Source organism: Dipodomys ordii, unplaced genomic scaffold, assembly GCF_000151885.1.
Source record: "Dipodomys ordii isolate 6190 unplaced genomic scaffold, Dord_2.0 Scaffold16, whole genome shotgun sequence".
Taxonomy (NCBI): domain Eukaryota; kingdom Metazoa; phylum Chordata; class Mammalia; order Rodentia; family Heteromyidae; genus Dipodomys; species Dipodomys ordii.
The window spans coordinates 15,010,649-15,034,716 of record NW_012267232.1 but is presented as its reverse complement, the minus strand read 5'-3'; the positions used below and the strand labels follow the sequence as shown (position 1 = coordinate 15,034,716).

At 38.2% G+C, this 24,068-nt stretch overlaps 1 protein-coding gene across 2 annotated transcripts in view; it reads right to left on the bottom strand.

Annotated features, from left to right (window-relative positions):
- Sec23a (Sec23 homolog A (S. cerevisiae)) overlaps nucleotides 1–24,068 on the bottom strand; it is a 71,637-nt gene that overhangs the window by 9,426 nt on the left and 38,143 nt on the right. For both annotated transcript variants that reach the window (XM_013012336.1, XM_013012335.1), the window contains exons 10-18: nucleotides 22,932–23,055; nucleotides 19,908–19,988; nucleotides 18,780–18,869; nucleotides 16,898–17,004; nucleotides 12,129–12,282; nucleotides 7,966–8,043; nucleotides 4,822–4,983; nucleotides 2,200–2,286; nucleotides 1,307–1,462 (exon numbers count right to left, since the gene is read on the bottom strand). In XM_013012336.1, the coding sequence (XP_012867790.1) occupies nucleotides 1,307–1,462; nucleotides 2,200–2,286; nucleotides 4,822–4,983; nucleotides 7,966–8,043; nucleotides 12,129–12,282; nucleotides 16,898–17,004; nucleotides 18,780–18,869; nucleotides 19,908–19,988; nucleotides 22,932–23,055 (1,039 nt within the window). The remainder of the gene's footprint in view (nucleotides 1–1,306; nucleotides 1,463–2,199; nucleotides 2,287–4,821; nucleotides 4,984–7,965; nucleotides 8,044–12,128; nucleotides 12,283–16,897; nucleotides 17,005–18,779; nucleotides 18,870–19,907; nucleotides 19,989–22,931; nucleotides 23,056–24,068) is intronic.

Below are 24,068 nucleotides of genomic sequence, written 5' to 3'. Positions count from 1 at the left end.
AACATATAAGTATTTAGACTCACATAGAATCTGTTTTCTAAGTAAGCAGTTCATACAGTATCTGAGCATTTCTGAACTCAATTCCTAGAGCCAAACTAAGCATGGTGGTGATACCCTATGATCTCAGCCACTTGGGACAGTAACACAAAGTATGGAGAGATTGATAAAAGCCTGGGTTACACACTGAGACATTGTCTCACAAACAAATTTTACATTCTTCATTTAATGTGCTTCCCTGTCCACAAGTACTTCAAATCTCAATTTTCTAATCTTCAAGGTGGAGATAGAAACACAGTTCTTATGAGAATCAAATGAAATAAGGAATGCAAAGTGCACACACATTCTCAGTACATGATAGTCCTATGAAAAATACAGTAAAAGGGGCTGGGAAGGTGGCTCAGTGGTAGAGCGCTTGCCTTGCATGCATGAGGCCCTGGGTTTGATTCCTCAGCACCATATAAGCAAAAAGAAAAAAGTCGGAAGCAGTGCTGTGGCTCAAGTGGTAGAGCGCTAGCCTTGAGCTGAAGAGCTGAGGGACAGCGCCCAGGCCCAGAGTTCAGGCCCCACAACCGGACCCAAAAATAAAAATAAAAAATAAAATAAATAAAATTTAAAAAAGAAAAATACAGTAAAAGCAGAATAATTGGTATAATTTCTATGTAACTGTCACTAATACTTTATAATACTGGGGTTGAAACTAGGGATGTAGCAATAAACAAACTATAGTCTCTGCCACTAAGAAGTAAGTAAAATACATCACAACTTAAAGTTCAATGTACTATAATTGATTACCACTGCAAGGCAGAAGTGTCTCAGAGAGATGTGTTAAAGACCCTAAACCTGGCCTTCTGGAGAGTTCAATAAGCCTGGGTACCTATCTATTTAAATCTTAGTTCTAAAAATCACAAAAGCATTTTCTAATACCACAATGCTTTTCTTTTAGTAGAAAACTAGAGCGATATAATGAAGGAGTAAGCTAACACAAAGTTTAGTATTTTACTTTAAGGAAAGTACACTAAATCATTTCCCAAGGATTCCTGTTCCTATCTTCTTGCTCACTAAGGCTAATATACCATTGGAATGCCATTCTGGCTCTGTTACAAGAGGGAGTGGAAGTGGAGTAAAAAATCAAGTGCCAGCCTCAGGCAACTGGTTGATTTTATTCTCTGCTTTCAGAGCCACTGCAAAAAGCAAGCATTGGATACCCTTCCCTCCCATCTCCTTGCATCTGTTCTGTGAGGCAATCTATTCAAATTCCTCCCAGAAGGCAATCAACAACATGGGCATGTGTATATGAACTACTCACCTGGCTGCCTCCATGTTCTGTGTCAATGTATCTTGGCATTGGAAACCGGGAGTGAAGAATCTCCTGGGCGTCATCCACTGGGGCTTGTAGAAGGTGGCGGAAATTTTCATATTCTGGCATGTCCTGATATCCTGACTTTCGCCACTGGGCTATGGTCTAATTTTAAAACAAAGGAATTTTAAATTTTCCTGTCCATCTAAAAAGCTTAATTTTTTTAATAAAAGGATGTAATCTTCAGAAAACAAGAAAATGGTTAAAAACTGCATTTATCTCCATTTTTATTGTTTTTATTTATTATAAAGGTGTTGTACAGAGGGATTACAATTACCTAAGTCAGGTAATGAGTACATATTTCAATTTTTAAAGTTACAAATACTAATTTCAATAGAGTGGAAAAAACAATTTAAATGCTGAGTACTAATGGCTGACACTTGTAAACGTTAGCTATTCAGGAGGCTTAGATCTGAGGATCATTGTTCAAAGCCAGACAGCCATAAGACTCTGATTGCTGCCAGGTGCCAGTGGCTCACACCTGTAATCCTACCTACTCAGGAGGCTGAGATCTGAGGATCATGGCTCAAAGCCAGCCCAGGCAGGAAAGTCCGTGAGACTCTTATCTCCAATAAACCACCAGAAAGCTGGAAGTGGTGCTGTGGCTCAAGTGGCAGAGTGCTAGCCTTGAGCTGAAGAGTGCAGGGAAAGCACCCAAGCTCATCAAGCCCCACAACCGACCCAAAAAAAAGTTAAAAAAAAAAAAAAAAAGAAAGTTTATCCCTGACCAAATACTGGCCACACATAACAGAGAGGGAAAGCCTCCCCAGAATAAACAGACTTCACACACACAGCATGTAAAGCATTTACATGCACAGAGTTTAAACACCACAGACTCTTACCTCACCATGATAAATCAGAATCTGGAAGAACGTGTCCATGAGGAGAATTCGATCTGCAAGAATGCTGCTGCTATCAAGAAGAACTGGCTAATAAAAAGAAAACAGAAAGACATGAGGAAAAGAAAGTACCTGAAGATACAAAATAGGCCTTTCCAAGATGTTTTCTAGATTTTAGTTTCACAGTTCAAGTCTTTGTCATGAATTCTCAGTGTGTTTTAATGTTCTAAGGATTCTCTCTAAACAATAAAAACAATAACAATAAAAAATAATAACAATAAGCATCAAGAAGAAATTGGGATGACTCCTAAATCTGTTAGTAGTAGCACTGAGTGCAACCAGAAAGGCTTGAATAAAACAGATTTAAGGAACATGGAAAAATAGTTCTGTACATGAAATAAACAGGAAAGGCCTAGACAGATGAATAATTTGGATCTCTCATGCACAAAGATAGTAATTAAAACTATGGAATTAGATTACATCATTTAGAGACACTGAAGATAAAGCCAAAAGAATGAACTTTCAAGTATGCCATATGTAGAGATCTGAAAGGGAGACGCTAGCAAAGGAGACTAAGCAGGAGCTGCCACAAGTAAAAGACCAGGTTAGAAAGAGTAAGTGTCAGGGAAGCACAAGGTCTTTAAGGAAAGGATCCTTGGGCAAGTGCTGAGGAGAGTTTACTGAGGCAAGCTGGAGGTCATCGGTGGTCTTGAGAGGAGCCGTTTTAATATAATATTAGGAACCAAAGTGTAACTCTGGTAAGTGGAGAAGAAAATGTAAGGATAGAAAGGACATATAACAAATAATTGGTTTTAATGGTGACAGGGAACAGAGAAATTATGTGATAATGAAAACATACAGATAAGCTGAAGTCTTCAGTTGGTTTGCTTCTTTAATGAGTATTATTAAAGTTTCTATGTTAATGAGAATGATCCAGATTGACAGAAAGTGATGATACAGGGCAGAAATAAGATTCAAAAGCAAAGCCTTAAAAACATGGAAGCAAGGCTAGGAAGTTGCTTGCCTTGCATGTATGAGGCCCTAGGTTCGATTCCTCAGCACCACATAAGCAGATAAAGCCAGAAGTGGGGCTGTGGCTCAAGTGGTAGGGCGCTTGCCTTAAGCTGAAGAGCTGAGGGACAGCGCTCAAGCCCAGAGTTTAGGCCCCACAACCAGCAAAAAAAACAAAAATCAAAAAATATAAAAAACATGGAAGCATGGCTGGACACTGGTGGCTCACACCTGTAATCCTAGCTACTCAGGAGGCTGAGATCTGAGGATCATGGTTCAAAGCCATTCCAGCCAGGAAAGTCCATAAGACTCATCTCCAATAAACCACCAGAAAACTGGAAGTGGCACTGTGGCTCAAGTGGTAGAGCACTAGCTTTGAGCTGAAGAGTTGAGGAACAGCACCCAGGTCCAGAGTTCAAGCCCACCACCACCACCAACAACAAAAAACAAACAAACAAGGAAGCAGGACTGGAAATGTGGTTTAGCAGTAGAATGCTTGCCTAGTATGCATGAAGCTCTGGGTTCAATTCCTCAGTACCATATAAACAGAAAAGGCCAGAAATGGCATTGTGGCTCAAGTGGTAGAGTGCTAGCCTTGAGCAAAAAGCAGTTCAGGGACAGTGTCCAGGCCTGAGTTCAAGCCCCAAGACTGAAAAAAACAAACAAACAACAACAACAAAAAAAAAAAACATGAAAGCAACTGATGCTCATGCATGAAACAGAATGGCTTGAATTAAGACAGGAACAGGCATTCTAGGTGACAGGATTACAATTCTTCTAACTATTAACCTACATTTTCCACATATCTGTAATGTACATCTATTACTCTGAACTTAAAAAAAAAAGTTTGTAAAATTTATTTTTCTGACTCAACGTACTCTAAGACATAACTGTTTTCCAGAAAAGAAGGAATTATCAAATTACTAAACAAATTATAGTAAAAAAAAAAGTGTAACAAAATGAAAGAATTTACCCACTATTTTACAAAACCTGAGGGATAATTAATCAAAATAAGTATTCTTTTAATGGTAACTCTTCCTAAAGAATTACTTTCAAATACAGCCATCATATACTTTTATGTAGTAAACTAGGCAATTCAAAGTAAAGAATAGGACATTGTTCATTTGCTAACAGGTTAAAATAAGTAAGACAATTTGCTAAGGAAAATCAGTGCTGACTTTATCACTTCTACATATATATCTTTTTAGTCAACTATATCTCAAAGGATCAAAGGAAAATAGGATTACATTGTAACAAGAGACTTAGTTTAGAAAGAGGATCACAAATGCAAGGAGCTGAGTCAGAAAAAAGCCAGGAACTTCTCTAGAGAACCACAATCTCTTTTGGACACAGTTAAAGACTGGATAAGATGATCTGCAAGTCCTTCTACCACATTTTTAATATGATCTGTTAAAGATTTCCTAATGAAACCTATCAAGATACTTAGTATATAGGAAGCACTTACAAATACTTTTAAAGTGCTTGAGATAATTAATTTAACAAATGCTTATATTTTACAACTCTATATTTTTAAGTTGTTTTCATTTCTAAGTGCTGTTTAAAGCTTTTAATACATCACAGTAACACAAAAATTAACACTTCTGTTTCTCTTACCTCTGGTGGTCCACTAAAAGAATATGCATATAAAATAGGCTGAATCATGATTAGAGACTGTGTCAGATCTTGACGCATAAAATGGTGACGATAATATGAACTCTCATCAGGACTGTTGTTAAAAATTTGCAAGAAAGGAGATCTTCTTAAGTGAAACATAAACTGCAAGGTAAAACATGGGAGACAGCTCTTATGAATTTCATTACTGTAACAGAATTTTAGTATTAACAAAGCATGTAATTACAACTATTAATAGCACAATAAAACACTTTCTATTAAGAAAGTGTGTTGATGGGAAGGTGGCTCAGTGGTAGAGTGCTTGCCTTGCATGCCTGAGACCCTGGGTTCGATTCCTCAGCACCACATAAGCAAAAAAGAAAAAAGCCGGAAGTGGTGCTGTGGCTCAACTGGTAGAGTCCTAGCCTTGAGCTGAAGAGCTGAGGGACAGTGCCCAGGCCCAGAGTTCAGGCCCCACGACTGGACCCAAAAAAAAGAAAAAAGGAAGTGTGTTGCTTGCCAGGCACTGTGGCTCACGCTGAGATCTGAGGATGGTGGTTCAAAGCCAGCCTTGGCAGGAAAGTCCATGAGACTCTGAGCTCCAATTAACCACCAGAAAACCCGAAGTGGCACTGTGGCTCAAGTAGTAAAGCGCTCATATTGAGCTTAAGAGCTGAGGGACAGCACCCAGCCCAGAGTCCAAGCCCCATGATCAACAAAAAAAAAGAAAGAAAGAGAGAGAAAGAGTACTGCTCAAAAAAGAAACCTATTCATGCTAATTATCAGCTGCTTAAAAATGCTATTCTGGAATTAGAGGTATGGCTCAAGTATGTTAGAGCACCAGTCATAAGCAAAAAAGCTCAGTGAGGATACAAAAACCCTGAGTCCAGACCCTAGTGCTGGCACAAAAAAAAAAAAAAAAAATCCATATTAACACTTACATCTTCCTTTCCCAAAAAAAAAAAAAATTTTCACCAGACTTAGATTCTCCACTTCCTTCTCCTTTCATTTTTTCCCCATCTATACATTCTTCACTAAAACAGGTGAAAAGGAAGAAAGGAAGGCCTGAAAGGACCAAACAAGAGTCTGTCCACTTTAGTCATGTTTCTTAAATTCTTTCATCTCTACATGTTGCTCCTGCCTAGGAATAGTCATAGTTCTCTCCACATACACAGCACTCACACTGCCATTGTATTCTTTTTCCTTTTTCAGTCGTCCATAATATACTAGTCTCTTTCATCTCTTATTTCAGTCTCTACTGTTGACTCACAAAAATATCTAACTGGTAAATTTTCAGGTAATATTTTAGGGATGAAGACTTCCTTTTACAATGATCTTTTTACAAGATGATAGATTTTGAAAACCCCATATAAAAACAACATCGAAATGCTTTGCCTTTTATTTCTGGGAAAGCAGAAAAGATGAGACAGCAAGAACTCTGAATATCTAGTTTGTTTTTTGGTTTTTTGGGTTTTTTTTGGTCAGTTGTAGGGCCTGAACTCTGGGCCTGGGCGCTGTCCCTCAGCTCTTCAGCTCAAGGCTAGCGCTCTACCACTTGAGCCACAGCGCCACTTCCGGCTTTTTTTTTTTTTGCTTATGTGGTGCTGAGGAATCAAACCCAGGGCCTCATGCATGCAAGGCAAGCACTCTACCACTGAGCCACCTTCCCAGCCCCTCAGTAAAGTTTTTTTTTTTTCCGGTCGTGGGGTCTGAACTCTGGGCCTGGGCGCTCTCCCTCAGCTCTTCAGCTCAAGGCTAGGGCTCTATCACTTGAGCCACAGCGCCACTTCCGGCATTTTTCTTTTTGCTTATGCGGTGCTGAGGAATCAAACCCAGGGCCTCATGCATGCAAGGCAAGCGCTTTACCACTGAGCCACCTTCCCAGCCCCCCTAATATATATTCTAACACCCCCAATCTTTGTCCTGGTTTTGTCTATTGCAAAAAATGAAGACACAGAATTCCTCAAACAGAAAGGATTTTACATGCCCCAAGACATACCTCTTCTTCATGGTTTCTTAAAACTTCACCAGAAGTTAACAGAAGTCTCCTCTACTAAAATGGAGCTTCTTAGGAGGATTATAAAAGCCAGTGGCTTACACCTGTAATCCTAGCTACTCAGGATCACAGTTCAAAGCCAGCCCAGGCAGGAAAGTCTATGAGACTCCTATCTCCAATTTAATCACAGAAAAAGCCAGAAGTGGCACTGTGGCTCAATTGGTAGAGTGCTAAAACCCTGAGCAGAGCTCAGGGACAGGGCCCAGGCCCAGAGTTCATGCCTCAGGACTGGGGATAAAATAAAGTAGAAGAAAGCTCTACAAAGAAAGCTCAAATTTTAGGACAGGAGCTGGGAAGATGGCTCAGTGGTAGAGTGAGTGCTTGTCATGCATCCATGAGGCCCTGAGTTCAATTCCTCAGCACCACATAAGCAGAAAAAGCCGGAAGTGGCACTGTGGCTCAGGTGGCAGAACACTAGCCTTGAGCTGAAAAGCTGAGGGACAGCGCCCAGGCCCAGAGTTCAGGCCCCACGACCGCAAAAAAAAAAAAAAAAATAGTAGGGCTGAGAATGTGGCTCAGTGATACAGTGCTTGCCTAGCATGCATGAAGCCCCGGGGTCCCTTCTTCAGTACCACATAACAGAAAAAGCTGCAAGTGGCACTGTGGCTCACATGGTAGCGTAATAGCCCTGAGCAAAAAGAAGCTCAGGAACACTGCCCAGGCCCTGAGTTCAAGTCCTATGACTGGCGCAAAAAAAAAAAAGTTTTCTTTACCTGATACAGCCAAATAAAATTGTTCTCAGGTAATGATGATAGCATGCCCTAAGACTAGCTCATTGGTCAGATTATCTCACATAAAGGCCTTCCATTAACATAGTAATTTAATTTGAAGCTCTTGACTCACATGGAAAGATAATCAGCTTTACACTTATTGTAAAACTCAGTCAAATAAATACAAAATAAGAATACCAAACACGATTCATTGACTAACCACAGCACAGTATTAACTACTTAGCTATACCAAAATATTGTCTAACAAAATGAGTAACTCAATAAAACAAGTACATAGTAAAGAGAAGACAATTACTACAAAGGTGAGACTCAGGGCTACTAGCAGCCCAAGAAAAGAAGATGGACCTTTTATCTACTCACCTGTGGATAGAGAGAGAAGGTTTCTGAAAATCTAAAGGAACTTGGATCGTCTTTGTGATACTCTCCGAATTTCTGACACTGTAAAACACAAAGTGTTAGTGACAGACTTCCTGGACTACTACAAGCTAAAATTCTTGCCCATATGTGTTGTAGTTTACAAAAAGTTTTTAGGAGGCAAATATAAAAATGGAACATTACATACAGACTTAGCAAGATACTGATTACAACACAAAAAAATAGCCAGGCACTGACTGCTCATGTCTATCACCTTACCTACTCAGGAGGCTGAGATCGGAGGATCGTAGTTCAAAGCCAGCCCAGACAGCAAAGTCTGTGAGACTCCTATCTTCAATTAACCACCAGAAAACCAGAAGTAGAGCTGGTGGCTCAAAGTGGTAGAACACTAGCCTTGAGCAAAACAGCTCAGGGACAGAGCTCAGGCCCCAAGTTAAAGCCTCATGGCCAAAGGGGGAAAAAAATAAGAATACACTTAATTTTTAGGAACAAACAATACTCAGCCCCAGTACAAATAAAAACTCATCCTAAGATGTTTGGATTTAGGGACAGATGGGATATGTGGAACTCAAACTAGTAAAGTGCTTGGCTAGCAATCACAAAGCACTAAATTCAAATCCCAGTACCACCAAAAAATTAAAATAAAATGTTTAGATTTGTTTTAACTACGTGTCTATGGTAGCAAATAAAAAACTCTTAAATGTTGACCAAAAGCTTGAGCTTCCTAGGACTTTACAAAAATAGATACCTGACAGAAAGATGCACTATTAAAATACCAAAATAGGGGGGAGGATGGGAGGGGGAAACAAAGGAGGCTACAATGCTTGATAAGAAATGTACTCATTATCTTGCCCATGTAATTGTAACCCCTCTGTACAGTATTTTCACAATAAAAAAAATTAAAAAATTTAAAACTAAAATACCAAAATAGGCTGGGAATGTGGCTTAGTGGCAGAGTGCTTGCCTAGCACACATGAAGCTCCGGGTTCGATTCCTTAATACAACATAAAAAAAAGCTGGAAATAGCACTGTGGCTCAAGTGGCAGAATGCTAGCCTTGGGCAAAAGAAGCTCATGGTCAGCGCCCAGGCCCAGAGTTCAAGCCCCAGGACTGGCAAAAAGAAAAAAAAAATTAAAATACCAAACTAGCTACAAAGGTAACTTGCTAATATAAAATCTGGCATACAGAAATACCAAGAAAGTCCAGGTACCAGTGGCTCATGCCTGTAATCCTAGCTACTCAGGAGGCACAATGAGGATCTCGGTTCAAAGCCAGCAGGGGTAGAAAAGTCCCCATGACAATCTTGGTGCTGTAAGTCAAGGGGTAGAGCATTAGCTTTGAGCACAGAGAGACTCAAGGACAGTGCCCAGGCCATGAGTCCAAGCTCGACAACCAATAAAAAAAGGGGGAAAAAAGAAAAAAGAATATCAAGAAAAAGAAGAGCTGAAGAAAAGAAAATCAAAGAGAATAACAATCTGGTAACAGACCAACTCTCCTGATCTGACAGAAAATGAAGATCTATAGAGAGTCTAGCTACTCAAGATTCTGAGATCTGAGGATCATAGTTCAAAGCCAGCTGGGAAGGAAAATCCATCAGACATATCCAATTAACCACCAAAAAACTGGGAATGGAGTGGTGACTCAAATTTAGATGCCAGCTGATGAGAATCTGCTTTGCTCTGGTACTTTGACCAGTCACCCAGGGAATCTCCCCCTGGCAATCTCCTATGTCACCTCCCCTCACCCCTGGGAATCTTAACAGAATACCCATCCTTGAGTTATCCTCAGCAAAAAAAAAAATCGCTCTGGCCTTATCTGAAAGTACAGTACTGCTAAGCCATCACAAACTCAAAATATGACCTTTTGTTACAACAATGAAGACATTATAAATCTAAAACTTTCATATCCTACTTTTTTTTTTTTTTTTTTGGACCGGTCGTGGAGCCTGAACTCTGGGCCTGGGCGCTGTCCCTCAGCTCTTCAGCTCAAGGCTAGCGCTCTACCACTTGAGCCACAGCGCCACTTCCGGCTTTTTTGTTTTTGCTTATGTGGTGCTGAGGAATCGAACCCAGGGCCTCAGGCATGCAAGGCAAGCGCTTTAACCACTGAGCCATCTTCCCAGCCCCATATCCTACTATTTTTAAATCTCAAAACTCCCATGCTCCTAACTCCTTGTTTCTCTGACTCTGGTCAGTGTTACTTGGGGTCCCTCTGCAGCACTGACTAAAGCCTGCTGTGATCTGCTGAGGTCTCTGTCTTCTTTCCTTTTGCCTGCTTGAAATTTTCTAACATCAGCCTTCTGGCATGCACGCGCGTGCACACACACACAGAGATCTACAATGAAATTCTCACTATGTCATAATTCATCCTCTGGCCCAAACATTTTACTGTTGTTGTAAATGTTGCATGATGCAGAAAATGTAGATGAGAGATTAATTATATGGTAAGGCTTTATATTTTCTGCAATTGTTTCATTTGGTTATTTACTAGGCCCTATTTTATATTTTATGAGTGTAATTTACAAACATGTCAAACAACATGACAATTTTTGAGAATAAGGTGTGAGGAAAGAGAGCCTAAGCTAACTCAGAACTCAAAAAAATTACAATCCTCTAGATCATTTCACTGCACTCATGCAAGGAACATAGAAATGTCTATCTTTGAAATGGAAAATACTAAATGGTTTTTACGAGGCTGATAACTCAAGATTGTACTATTCAATTCTATGTTGTATGTAGCAACCTACAAATACAATAGCTCTAAGCAAAATGGAAAAAGCACTTTACTACAAATCATAGCCACTTGACAAGTAAAAGTGCTGATTACTTCTCAAAACAAGACTAAGTCACTTGCAATGAAAAGGCTCAGGAAGCAAGCTCTTTCAGAACACAGTTATTACCCAGAAAGGAAAAAGTCATACTAATGTCCACAAATAACTTTACAGTTAAATGTCAGCAGACACAAGGCTTTTGATCCAATCACCAGAGCCAAAAAGGAGGTTCCATTTAAAACAATATAATAACTTAAGGCATTGACAACATATCAGATGATGCTGAAGATTTATGTATCCGTGATTTTAAAAAATAGTTTATTGGCTGGACATTGGGGCTAATACCTGCAGAAATCAAGGAGATTGCAGTTCGAGGCCAGACAGGGTAAAAAAGTTACTGAGACCCCCCATTTCAATCAAATAAGCAAATATCTATAATCCATCTACTCAAGAGGCTATAATGTAGAAGGTTCAAGGTCCAGCCCTGTCCAGATAAAAATTTAAGACCTACAACTGAAGCAGGAAATGGTAGAGTGGTAGAGCACCTGCTTAGCAAGTACGAGTCCTTGAGTTTAAACTCCATTAGGATAAAAAAAGAATCTGAGTTTAATATGGTTTTCTAGATCAGAATGTAACTAATGGGTTCCTAAAATGTTTTTTAAAAAACTCAAATAAAGTAATATTACCAATAAGTTTACTAGTATACATTTGGTGATCTATATCAGATAATTTTAAAACTTGTATATAGTTTTTGTATGTGTAATTTTATATGAAGGTTTACATATTTTAAACATTCCATTAAAATAAAAGTGGAAAGCAAAAACCAAGCTGGGCTATGGTGGCTCACAACTGTACTCCGAACTACTCCAAAGGCTGAGATCTAAAGATCTCAGTTCAAAGCAGCCCAAGCAGGAAAATCCATAAGACTCTAATCTCTAATTAACTACTAAAACAACCAGAAGTGGAGCTTTTGTGGCTCAAATGGTGGAACTCTAGCCTTGAACAAAAGCAGCTCGGGGACAGCAAACTAGGCCCTGAATTCAAGCCCTAGGACCAGCACAGAAAACAAAACAAAAACCATAGTAGCAATTAAAAAAACACTCAAAAAAAGCATTAAGAACAGTTAAGAAGATAAAATTAAACTTCAAACCAGCCAAATTAAATAGAAAAATAACAGGTTACACATTTGCCATTCCATCCTTTTAAGGAAATAGGTATTAGTTTATTGTAATGCCAAATTCTAATAGTTATTATTGTGCTACTATCATGATAACTAAACAGGAGTCCATTCCTCAGGTATACTAAATACTTCAAAGGTGATTATCCACTAAAAAAAAAGTTATTACACAGACTTGGAAAATTTACATTTACTTCTTACCAATCGAATGAGCTGTCTGTCCAGCCATCTCAGCACATCTGGCCCTTCTTCTGTCTCTGCTCGATATATTGCCAGCCGGGCCATCAGAATAGCAGCTGCCTCCTGGTCAAAAGAAGCAGCAATGTTCTGGATTTGAGTTTGAGCATCTGCCCAGCTAGAGAGTAAAAAAGCACAGAAATGTCACTTGGTTATATTACAACACTGTAGCTGGGGGCTGGGAAGGTGGCTCAGTGGTAAAGTGCTTGCCTTGCATACATGAGGCCCTGGGTTCGATTCCTCAGCACCACATAAGCAGAAAAAAAAAAAAGCTGGAGTGGGGCTGTGGCTCAAGTTGTAGAGCACTTGCCTTGAGCTGAAGAGCTGAGGGACAGTGCCCAGGCCCAGAGTTCAGGCCCCACAATAGACCAAATTTTAAAAAAAAAAACTGTAGCTGGACACCACAGACATTTACATTTAAGATACATAAGACAACTTCAATATTTCAAATTACAATGGTACCTATACAAACTCTCATTTTTTTAAGAAATCATTAACAGTAGTTTTACTACTGCTTTTTTTAAATAATCAAATCTAAAAATGTTTCTCTGAATTGTACAGTCTTGTCTCCTGCTACATTTCCTGAAAACATCAAGACTTTCACAAGTAAAAATAACAGTATGCATATACTTCAGACATACACATCTCTTATCAGATTTTATAATTTTATTTCTTCAATTTTATAAAAACAGAAAAGTAAAAGTTTCTTCTCAGCCTAATAACCATTTGTTCCACAGAAAAATTAATAAACATGAACAACTCAGAGACTTTCAATCAGTCAATGATTAGTGATAAAAATCACGTAATTAAAAAAACTTTGAGGGCTGGGAAGGTGGCTCAGTGGTAGAGTGCTTGCCTTGCATGCATGAGGCCCTGGGTTCGATTCCTCAGCACCACATAAGCAAAAAGAAAAAAGTGGCGCTGTGGCTCAAATGGTAGAGTGCTAGCCTTGAGCTGAAGAGCTGAGGGACAGCACCCAGGCCCAGAGTTCAGGCCCCACAACCGGACCCAAAAAATAAATAAATAAATAAACTTTGAGCTGGGTGCTTGTCTCATGCCAGTAATTCTAACTGCTCAGGAGGCTAAGATCTAAGAATCACAGTTCAAAGCAGCTGGGCAGGAAGGTCTGTGAGACTCCAATTAGCCACCAGAAAACCTGAAGTGGAGCTGTGGCTCAAAGTGGTAGAGTGCTAGCTTTACGCAAAAAATCTCAGCGACCAGTGCCCAGGCACTGAGTTCAAGCCCCATGACCAACAAAAACAAAAAATTTAAGTGAGACTATGGAAATCAGTATAGAGTTTTTACAAAAGTTAAAACCAGAACTACCATAATCCAGCTATAACATGTCTAAGTATATATTACATCCAAAAGAATCAAAGTCATCTTACTAGAGAGATTATGGCATAACCTTTTTTTATCATATCACTATTCCTAATAGCCAAGGTATTATAATTATACATACTGTATATTATAAGTATACACACTAGAATCATATTAAGTCACAAAGAATGTAAAAACAATGTTATAGACTCATACTTGTAATCCTAGCTACTTGGTGTAGGTAGGGGTGCCAAGATTTAGAGGACTGTGGTTGAAAGCCAGCCTGGACAGAGAAGTTCACAAGGCCCCCCTCTCAACCAAGAGCTGGATAGGAGACATACCCCTGTTATCCTAGCTATGACAGGAAGCCTAAAATAGGTGGCTCACAGTGCCCAGGCAGGAAGCAAAACCCTATCTCAAAAATAACTAGTGCAGCCTAATGCTGGTGGCTCACACCTATAATTATACTCACAAGGCTGAGGCCTGAAGACTGAAATTTATAGCCATCCCAGGAAGGAAAGTGCACAAGACTTATTTTCAATTAACTTCCAAAAGCCAGAAGTGGGACTATGCCTAAAGTGGTAGGATGCTAACCTTGAGCTCAGAGACAGAGCTCAGGCTAATTTCAAACTCCAGGATTGGCACCAAAATAAATAAATAAACAAGCTGAGATTTTAGGATTACAGTTCAAAGCCAACCTGAGACTCTTATCTCTAATCACCAAAAAGCCAGAGGGTATGCTCAAGTAGGAGAGTGCTATGCTAGCCTTGAGCAAAAAAGCTAAGAGACAGCTCCGAGGCCCTGAGTTCAAGCCACAGTACCAGCAAATAAAATAATCACCAGTGCAAAAGAGGCCTGCAAGTGTGGCTCAGTGGTATAGCAGCTGCCTAAAAAGTCAAGAAGCATGAGTTCAAAACCCTAGTATAGCCACACATACATACAAAAAGACTAGGAAAATGGATGGAACTGGAAGCAATCATGTTAGCAAAATAAGTCAGACTCACAAGGGCAAGTAGAATAAGACTGTCCTTATTTGTGAATTTATTGCACACAGTTCTGACCAACCACAGTGAAAAAATAAATAAGGGCTGGGAAGGTGGCTCAGTGGTAGAGCACTTGCCTTGCATGCATGAGGCCCTGGGTTCAATTCCCCAGCACCACATAAGCAAAAAGAAAAAAGCCGGAAGTGGCGCTGTGGCTCAAGTGGTAGAGCACTAGCCTTGAGCTGAAGAGCTGAGGGACAGTGCCCAGGCCCAGAGTTCAGGCCCCACAACCGGACCCCAAAAATAAATAAATAAATAAATTTTGAAAAGACCAAAGGAGATCTCAAAAAAAATATTTTTTAACTCTCATGTGGGCATTCTATAGCTCAGTTGATTCAGAGATGCTCTCAGTCATACATTATCATCAGTTGTGTTTAAATTGTTTCCCTACCCTCAATTTGTGAAAAATACCTCCCACAAAGCAAATGGTGCCCCCAAAAAGTAAAACTTATAGAAATCCTAAGCCTAAGAAATCCTAAGAACATGTAATGTGCTTATTTTAAGTGCTTAAGTGAAAATCTAAGATTTATTGAAAGGCATGTCTTTGGTGCAAGCTGGATGATATTATGAGAAAAACAAATCAAGAATCTGCAGAATTCTTTAAGATCTGGTTTTTCATAACCATGTCAATGTGAACAGCAGAAGTTGTAGTGATAGTCCTCCATGTGGCTTCAAGTTATAGATGCTCAGAACTACTCAAAATACACAGAGGTAATGATTTATCCTCAACAGCAGTCTCTAGACCCATAGGCCTGCAGACATCAGTGGCCTATTGAATAGGAAAAACTTATAAAAAAAGAACATTATGTCAGACACCTTGTATTCATATACTGTTTTGTAGAATGGGAACTTCTTTGTACAACTACTTAAAGATAATAATAATAATACAACTTTGGGGGGGGGGTGAGATTGGGAGGGGTGAGGGTGGAGTGGGGTGGGTAGAGTTGGGAAGGGATGGGAAGGGGAAACAAAGGAGGAGGCTTGATAAGAAATATAGCCCAGGCCAGAGTTCAAGTACCATGACAAGGGGGGGGGGAGGGTAATGTACTCATTATCTTGCCCATGTAATTGTAACCCTTCTGTACAGTATTTTCACAATAAAAAAATAATAATGAATTAAATAAATTAAAAAAACATGAAAGTACAAAAAGGACTATTACAGATGTGAAAGAAGAAAGGAGAAGAGGGGGAATAATAAAGTGAATACAATACAAATGTCAACAAAAAGCCAAGACTTTGTACAATTAATATCCACTAATAAAATTTTTAAGTAATAATTTCAGTCTAGGAAATTAATTTGATAACTATGTATGAAAGAGCAGTAATTTATTAAGTGGTAATCTATATAAGCCCAATCTAGTCAAACTCCTCCTGGGTAGACACTGATTTTTATTTGATTTACTTAATATTTCAAAGTCACTACTTTTTGGTCATATTTTAGCTGATCCAAATTTGTAAAAGACCTCACTTCAGACACAGCTCTTATGGACTTCTGAACAAACGTCGAATCAATTATATATGCAATTTTTCATGTAATCAATTCTGCTGTGATCCTGAGAGAATTCAGGTAGTAACAGTTTCAAAATTTTCCTCCTATATTTTTAATTTTCTGGTCTATACCACACCATCACAAGGCAGACCCAGTATGGTTACTTGCATTCACACTATCTTGTAAGAGTCACAAATCCACTGAACAGAAGCTGAATGACAATTTCACAGATACATTAAGTAGCTAATATCAACTATATAGAGAGAGAGAAAGATAGATAGATATAACTATTATATTACATATACATATACATGACCATCACCAATTGAAAAATAATGTGATTTATCACTTTACTATATAAAATATATATGGTGGATTTGACATGTAAATATGTATATAAGTATATATATTATTGCCTATTAAGTAAAATGTTTGATTTTTTTCCTCTCGGAATAAAGTAAATAAAAAATTTTGAAGCATGTGTCTAGGAGTACTTTTAAAATTTGCTTTTACAGGACTGGGAAGGTTGCTTAGTGGTAGAACGATTGCCTAGCATAAAGCCCTGGGTTCGATTACTCAGTACCACATAAACAGAAAAGGCCAGAAGTGGTACTGTGGCTCATGTGGTAGAGCACTAGCCTTAAGCAAAGAAGCTCAGGGACAGTTCCAGGCCTGAGTTCAAGCCCCAGAACTGACACACCCAAAAAAAAAATGCTCTTACAGTTTTTATCAATGGATATTCTAGCTAATAAGAAAATAAAAGAATTTAAGGCTATGAATTACAAATGTTCACTTTCTAATAATGAATTTCACCAAGACAAGAACTGGGAAGGAGAGCGTGACCTACAGTAGTTTAGCTAAGTAAATTAAATACAACTTACTTCCTGGCGATGGTGGTCACTCGGATGCGCCTCTGGCCACTTGAATGCTGATACTGTGTCACAAACTGGATTGCACCACGTCCACCTTGAGGAATTGGAGCATTATGCTGTGTAAAAGAAGTAAAACCTAAGCAAAATATACTACACTGTCATCATACAATTATATTCTTCAATACTTATAAATGTTCATTCGAAAGTTGAAAATCTCACATCAAAGAAAAGCTCAGGGCTAAATGGCTTCACTATAGAATTCTACCAAATAAGTAAAGAACGAATACCAACTCTTAAATGAATGAGATTTTTCCCAGGGATATATGGATTAGGTCAACCTATGCAAACAAAAACTGGTATCTCTTAGAATGAAGGACATCAGAATGAAAGATAAAAACTGTATTATAATCATCTCAATAAATGCAGAAAAGGCATTTGATAGAATTCAACATCCCTCTTCCTGATGAAAAAACTGAACAAATTTTTTATTTAAAAAAAAACCTCAACATGATAAAAGCAATACATACCAAGCCCATGACTATCATTATATCAAGAGGTATAATAGAAAAAAAACTGAAAAATTTCTTTCAAGAGCTATAAGAGTGCCCACCTTCACTACTTTTACTCAACATAGTACTACATGTTCTGAGCACAGCAATCAGGCAACAGAAAGAAAAAGGCATTGAAACTGGAAGAGAAAGTGAAACTGTTACAGTTTACAAATGACACAATCTTTCATATATGCAGAAAACTCCAAACACTTCACTCCAAATATTAGAATAAATTCAGCAAAGTCTCAGAATACAAAGACAAAACATAAAATTCAGCAAAAAAATATATAAAAATAAAATAGCAAACTATAATAGAAATCAAGGGCTGGCGATATAACTCAGAGGTAGAGCATTTGCCTACCAATTGAGATCTGGGTTCAATCCCTATCATGGATAGGAAAGGGAGAAAAGTAGAGAAAGGAGAAGAGGAGAGGGAAGGAGTGGAGGAAAATCAAGGAAGAAGAAGAAATCAAAAAAGTTATTCCATTTGTAACAACTACAGAAATACCTGTGAATAAATTTAACTATAGATGAAAAGTACAAACCATTAATGAAAGAAATTTAACAAGATATAAACTGAAAAACTGAAAGAATAAATACTGTTAAAAGGTCCATAGTAAGAGGAGGCTACAATGCTTGATAAGAAATGTACTCATTATCTTGCCCATGTAACTGTAACCCCTCTGTACAGTTAAATGAAAATTTTTTTAAAAAGGCCCATAGTAAGAATGCAATCTATGGATTCAATATAATTCAATAAAGGTGGGTGCCAGTAGCTCACACTTGTAATCCTAGTTACTTAGAAGATGAGATCTAAGGACTGCTATTCAAAGTCAGCCCAAGGCAAAGAAGTACATGAGACTCTTATCTACAGGTAAACAGCAAAACCACCAGACCAGAAGCATGAGTCTATTGGTAGAGTACCAGATTTGAGTGGAAAAAAGCTAAACAAGAATACATAGCCTGGGCTGAGAATATGGCTTAATGGTAGAGCAGTTGACTAGCATACATGAAACCATGGGTTTGATTCCTCAGTACCATATAAACATAAAAAGCCAGAAGTAGTACTGTGGCTCAAGTGGTAGAGTGCTAGCCTTGAGCAAAAGAAGCTCAGAGACAGTACCCAGGCGCTGAGTTCAAGCCCCAGGACTGGCAAAAAAAAATAGAATGCATGGTCTGAGTTCAAGTCCCAGTACCTGCACCAAAAAAGAAGAAAAACAAAAAATACCACTGACATTATCCACAGAACTATAAAAAAAATCCTAAAATTCAGAAGAAATATTCACTGCCTAAATTAAATATTTATTTGCTTGTCAATATTAAAATATAGGATGGCGTACCTGATTAACCACCTCAAAATAGATGGCTAAGGTTGAAGTGGGACTGAGCCCACATATCTTCCACTGACAAGTGCCACCTGTTCCTATCTCCTGCAAAACAAAACACAGCGTAGAACAACAAAAAACATTTTATTAGTATAATTTATATTAAAAAGAAAATGGGGGCTGGAGTCATGGCTCAAGGGGTAGAGCACCACTCTGAGCTAAAGCAAGTACCAGATACTGAGTTCAAGTCCCAGTCTCAGATTTTAATAAAAGGAAAAAACTTCCATAGGAAACAAAGTTTTGATGTCTAAACTAATTCAATGAACGTGAAAAGCTTAAAACTTTTTAAGACCTTATCAAACACATTATGAGATAAAAATTGAGCCCTTTTTATATAACAAAATTGTTCAGATACACAAATTTTTTGTTAAGTAAATTAAAAATACTGATGAAAGGTCTTTTTACTCTGTTGCCTTTAAAAGCATATACCTTTTAGCGCATTGTTTATAAGTATGTGATCTATGGAAATGGACACTTAACACAGGGCATAGGTATGTATGACAAGTCATGCAGTCAGAATTCCAAGCAGAGTCCTGAGAAAATTGACACATATGCAAACTGCTTATAAATTAGTTTGGTAACTCTGTCATTTTTAAGGCTGATTGCCTATTTTGTATTATTTACCTCACTGGCCTCTTTAGAGCTACATGATTCTATGATTTGGGATATATCACACTTCCTCTAAATACGAAAAAAAGAAATAAGGGAATAGAAACGCCAATCTTGCCAAGTTGGTAATTTTGCTGCTTATTCTGGTAACAGAAATTCATATTGAATTGATTTTTACTTTCAGAAGTATACAAATTTCCAAACCTTAAAAAAAAGTTTTAAGAAACACTAGGGTAAGGAATAACAAAGGCATAGGAAACAAAGGACTGATGATAAAAAGTATAAAAGTTTTAATTTAGCCGTAGATGGGAAATCCTATGTGAAAAGAACAAACATGAACAGAAATCTACAAAGAGAAGGTGAACCATATAAAACCCATACAATAAATTCAAAAGGAATGCTAAAGTCTGCCTCTTCAGGTCTAGCGCTGTCTGAGAATTAACTGTATTTTCTTTTACAATAAAAATGACTTACATTTTCAGACACGCAGGGTCCTTTAGAATTAAGAGACACACAGGGTCCTATAGCTCCTGAAATCTTTATTTCCCTTGAGGTCTGCAAAATAAGAATATACTATGTTTGATTTCCCCAGACAAGACCAGTTGTTCATAAGCGTTTAAGAATATAAGCTACCTCTCCATATTTAATACTAGGAAGTCAATGAAAATATACTAACATTAAAAAATAACTGGCTACTGAGTACGTCTACACTGATAAATATCAGATTTAAAAATCAATGCCTAATTTTAATCCTCTGTTTCAATCAGCCATAGTCAATTTCCATTTGGAAACCTGACCCTGAGTTCAAACTCAGCACACTCATAATTCACATTTCCTCCTCCCAAACTGTAGACATCATATACTGTTGTTCCTTGATAGCAAGTATAGGAAACCATTTTTCTGCCAAGAGTCATTTGGATATTTATAGTATCATTCTAAGGCCATGTGAATACAGGAAGGAGGACCACAGACAGCTGGAGAGAAGCATTAAGTGTCTGTACCAAATGATTTTGAGAACCTCATAGAGCCTGAAGGTGGATGTTTTCCACCTCATCTCTACAGAAAATTAAATCTTCAAGAATTATCTCTTCGGCTGGGAAGGTGGCTCAGTGGTAAGAGTGCTTGCCTTGCATGCATGAGGCCCTGGGTTCCATTCCTCAGCACCACATAAGCAGAAAAAAAAAAGCCGGAAGTGGTGCTATGGTTCAAGTGGTAGAGCGCTAGCCTTAAGCTAAAGAGCTGAGGGACAGTGCCCAGGCCCAAAGTACAGGCCCCACGACTGGCCAAAAAAAAAAAAAAAAAATGATCTCTTTCCAGTCTCTACAGCCACCAAAATTTAAGCTTCCATATTATGGCCTGAAAACATTAAAAGGCCTATGCCTGTTTTCTTGAGATTCTTTTCCTGGCCAATCCTGAATACCACTGTCAGATTTATTACTCAAAACACAGTTCTTAGGGCTGGAAGTATGGCTCAAGTGGTACAGCAATCAGTCTAGCAAGTGCAAGATCCTGAGTTCAAATCACAGTTTCATTTAAAAGAAAAGTTCTTTAATAACCTACAAATGATTTCTATAGATATATGTATCTTCAAACAACAACCTACCCAAAATTGACACTGTTGTTGCTTTTATTTCCCCAAACCTACCAGCTACTAGCTACTATCACTTAGCATTTTCCTCAAGCATTTCATGTTAATTCTCACCTGACTCTTCACATTTAAGTTCCTAACTAAAATGCACTCTCCTCTTATCCTGAACAAAAAAAGGCAAAACAAAACTCCCCTAGAATAAATAATGTCCTACATATGTTCACTTTTTTCCCTTGAACTTTTAGAGTACTTTTAGTTCCTACTGTTATTTCATTCTTTCACGTTATTCTCATTTCTCATCACTTACAACAAGACCTTAACTTTAGGTATCCTGACACCTCTACAAATTCCTCGTATAGTGCTAGATAGGCAGAAAATATTCAGTGATATAAGAAGATTAACAAAAAATAGTTATGGGCACTGGTGGTTCACACCCATAATCCTAGGTACTCAGGAGGCTAAGATATGAAGATCACAGTTCAAAGCCAGACCATGCAGAAAAGTCCATGAGACTTTTATCTCTAACTAACCACCAAAAGCCAGGAATGGAGCTGTGGCTCAAGTGGCAAAGTGCCAGCCTTTAGCTAAAATAGTTAAAGAAGAGCAATGTAATCTTGAAGTCAAGCCCCAGTACTGGTATCAATAAATAAAGTAATAGTATATTTATAACTTATGTATTATACTTTATATAAACACATATGTATATAAATACATTATAATTAATATATTTATATTTTATTTAATAAAGCTTCAAAATCAGTGTTTATGCATATAAACTATACGCATATAACTGTCATTAGATTTTAAATCCAAATTTGAAATGAATTAATAACTGTGTAGCTAACCCAAAATTGTTTTGTATCATTTCAAGTTTGAAATGACATTTTTCAAGTTTAAAATACATAGAGAGCTGGGAAGTTGGCTCAGTGGTAGAGCTCTTGCCTTACATGCATGAGGCCCTGGGTTCAATTCCTCAGCACTACATAAGCAGAAAAAGCCAGAAGTGGGGCTGTGGCTCAAGTGGTAGCGCTTGCCTTGAGCTGAAGAGCTGAGGGACAGCACCTAGTCCCAGAGTTCAGACCCCACGACTGACCAAAAAAAACAGAAAAGGCTGGAAGTGGCACTGTGGCTCAAGCGGCAATGCACTCACTAGCTCTGAACTGAAGAGCACCCCAGCCTAGAGTTCAAGCCCATGACTGACCAAAAAAAAAAAAAAAAGAATAGTTTCCTCTTAAGTTAGATAATTTATGCACCTAAAAAGAAAAAACAACACTAAATTACATCAATTTGGTTGGCTCAGTGGTAGAGTGCTTCCCTAGCATGTACAAAGCTCTGGGTTCAATTCCTCAGTACCACATACACAGAAAAGGCCAGAAGTGGTGCTACAGCTCAAGTGGTAGCACGCTAGCCTTGAGCAAAAAAAGCTCAGGGGCAGTAGCTAGGCCTTAAGTACAAGCCCCAGGACAGACTAAATAAATAAATAAATAAATAAATAAATTTAGCAAGAATAAAAGATAAAACATACAACTGGGTGCAGTGAAAGCATGCCTGTTCCAACATTCAAAAAGCTGAGGCAGGAGGACCAAGAGTTAAGAGGTCAGCCTTGACTACACGGCAAGACCCTGTCTCAAAAATGATCAAACAAAAACACTTTTAAAAATTACATCCAATATAAATAAACAATAGAGTTAAACGAATTTTTATCTATTTAATTCTACTTTATTCACAAATGTTCAGAAATGCTTAGTCTCATTGGACATGTACAATGTTGACAGATCTTCCCAGTGAACCAAATTTCCCACCTAAGGTTTCAATACATATATTGTGTTTGACTAATATTTTTACAGTAAGATCAAGCCTACAAATTCCTCTTGATAACCATAACACACATATCAAGTTTGAGTTCATACCTTTATTTCTAACGTACCACCAAAGCCCATTTTAAACTGTCCATGCATATCTTTGGTGAAGACTCGTTGAAAAGTTTGCTTAAATAAGGAAGTGTTGAAAGAGTCACCCATCACCATATACCCGCTGCACAGAAAAAAAAAAAACACAATGTATGTAACAGTTATCTAGGTCACATGCTACATATACATATATTACCACCCAAGGTTACAAGAAACTTTCAAGCTATTTCCAAAAATGTGTGTGTGTGTGTGTGTGTGTGTGTATGCATTTGCATGTATGCATATGTACTGGTACTGGGTCTCAAACTAGGGCTTACAAGCTGTCCCTTAGGTTTTTCACTCAAGGCTGGTGTTGTACTACTTAAGACACAGTCCCACTTAGGCTTTTTAGTGGTTACCTGGAGATAAAAGCCTTATGGACATTCCTGCCTGAGCTGACTTCAAACCATGATCCTGAGATCTCAGTATCCTAAGTAACTAAAATTATAGCTATGAGCAACCTGCAAATGGCTTATTTGGCTACGTTTTAGAGTCTGGGAATTATAAATAAAAAATGCAGTCCATGAGACTCTATCTCCAATAAACCACTAGGAAAACCAGAAGTGGCTCTGTGGCTCAAATGGCAGAGCACTAGCCTAAAGCTGAAGAGCTGAGGAATAATGCCCAGGTCTAGTTCAAGGCCTACAACTGACAAAAAAAAAAAAAAAAGCTACTGAAGTAATAAAACTTTGGGATATTAAAATTTTTAAACACTGCTAGACATTGGTTGCTCACACATGTAATACTAGCTACTTAGTAAGCTGAAATCTGAGGATCGCGGTTCAAAGACAGCCGGGGCAGGAAAGTCCATGAGACTCTGATCTCTATCTACCAGAAAACTGGAAGTGGTATTATGGCTCAAGTAGGAGAGCACTAGCCTTGAACTGAAGAGCTCAGAGACAGCACCCAGACCCAGATTCAAGCCCCATGACTGAGAAAAAAAAAAAAATTGAAACAGAACTTGTGATTTTACAATTCCGTGTTTAAAAACAGTCAAAGTGTGGGCTGGGAAGGTGGCTCAGTGGTAGAGCACTTGCCTTGCATGCCTGAGGCCCTGGGTTTGATTCCTCAGCACCACATAAGCAAAAAGAAAAAAGC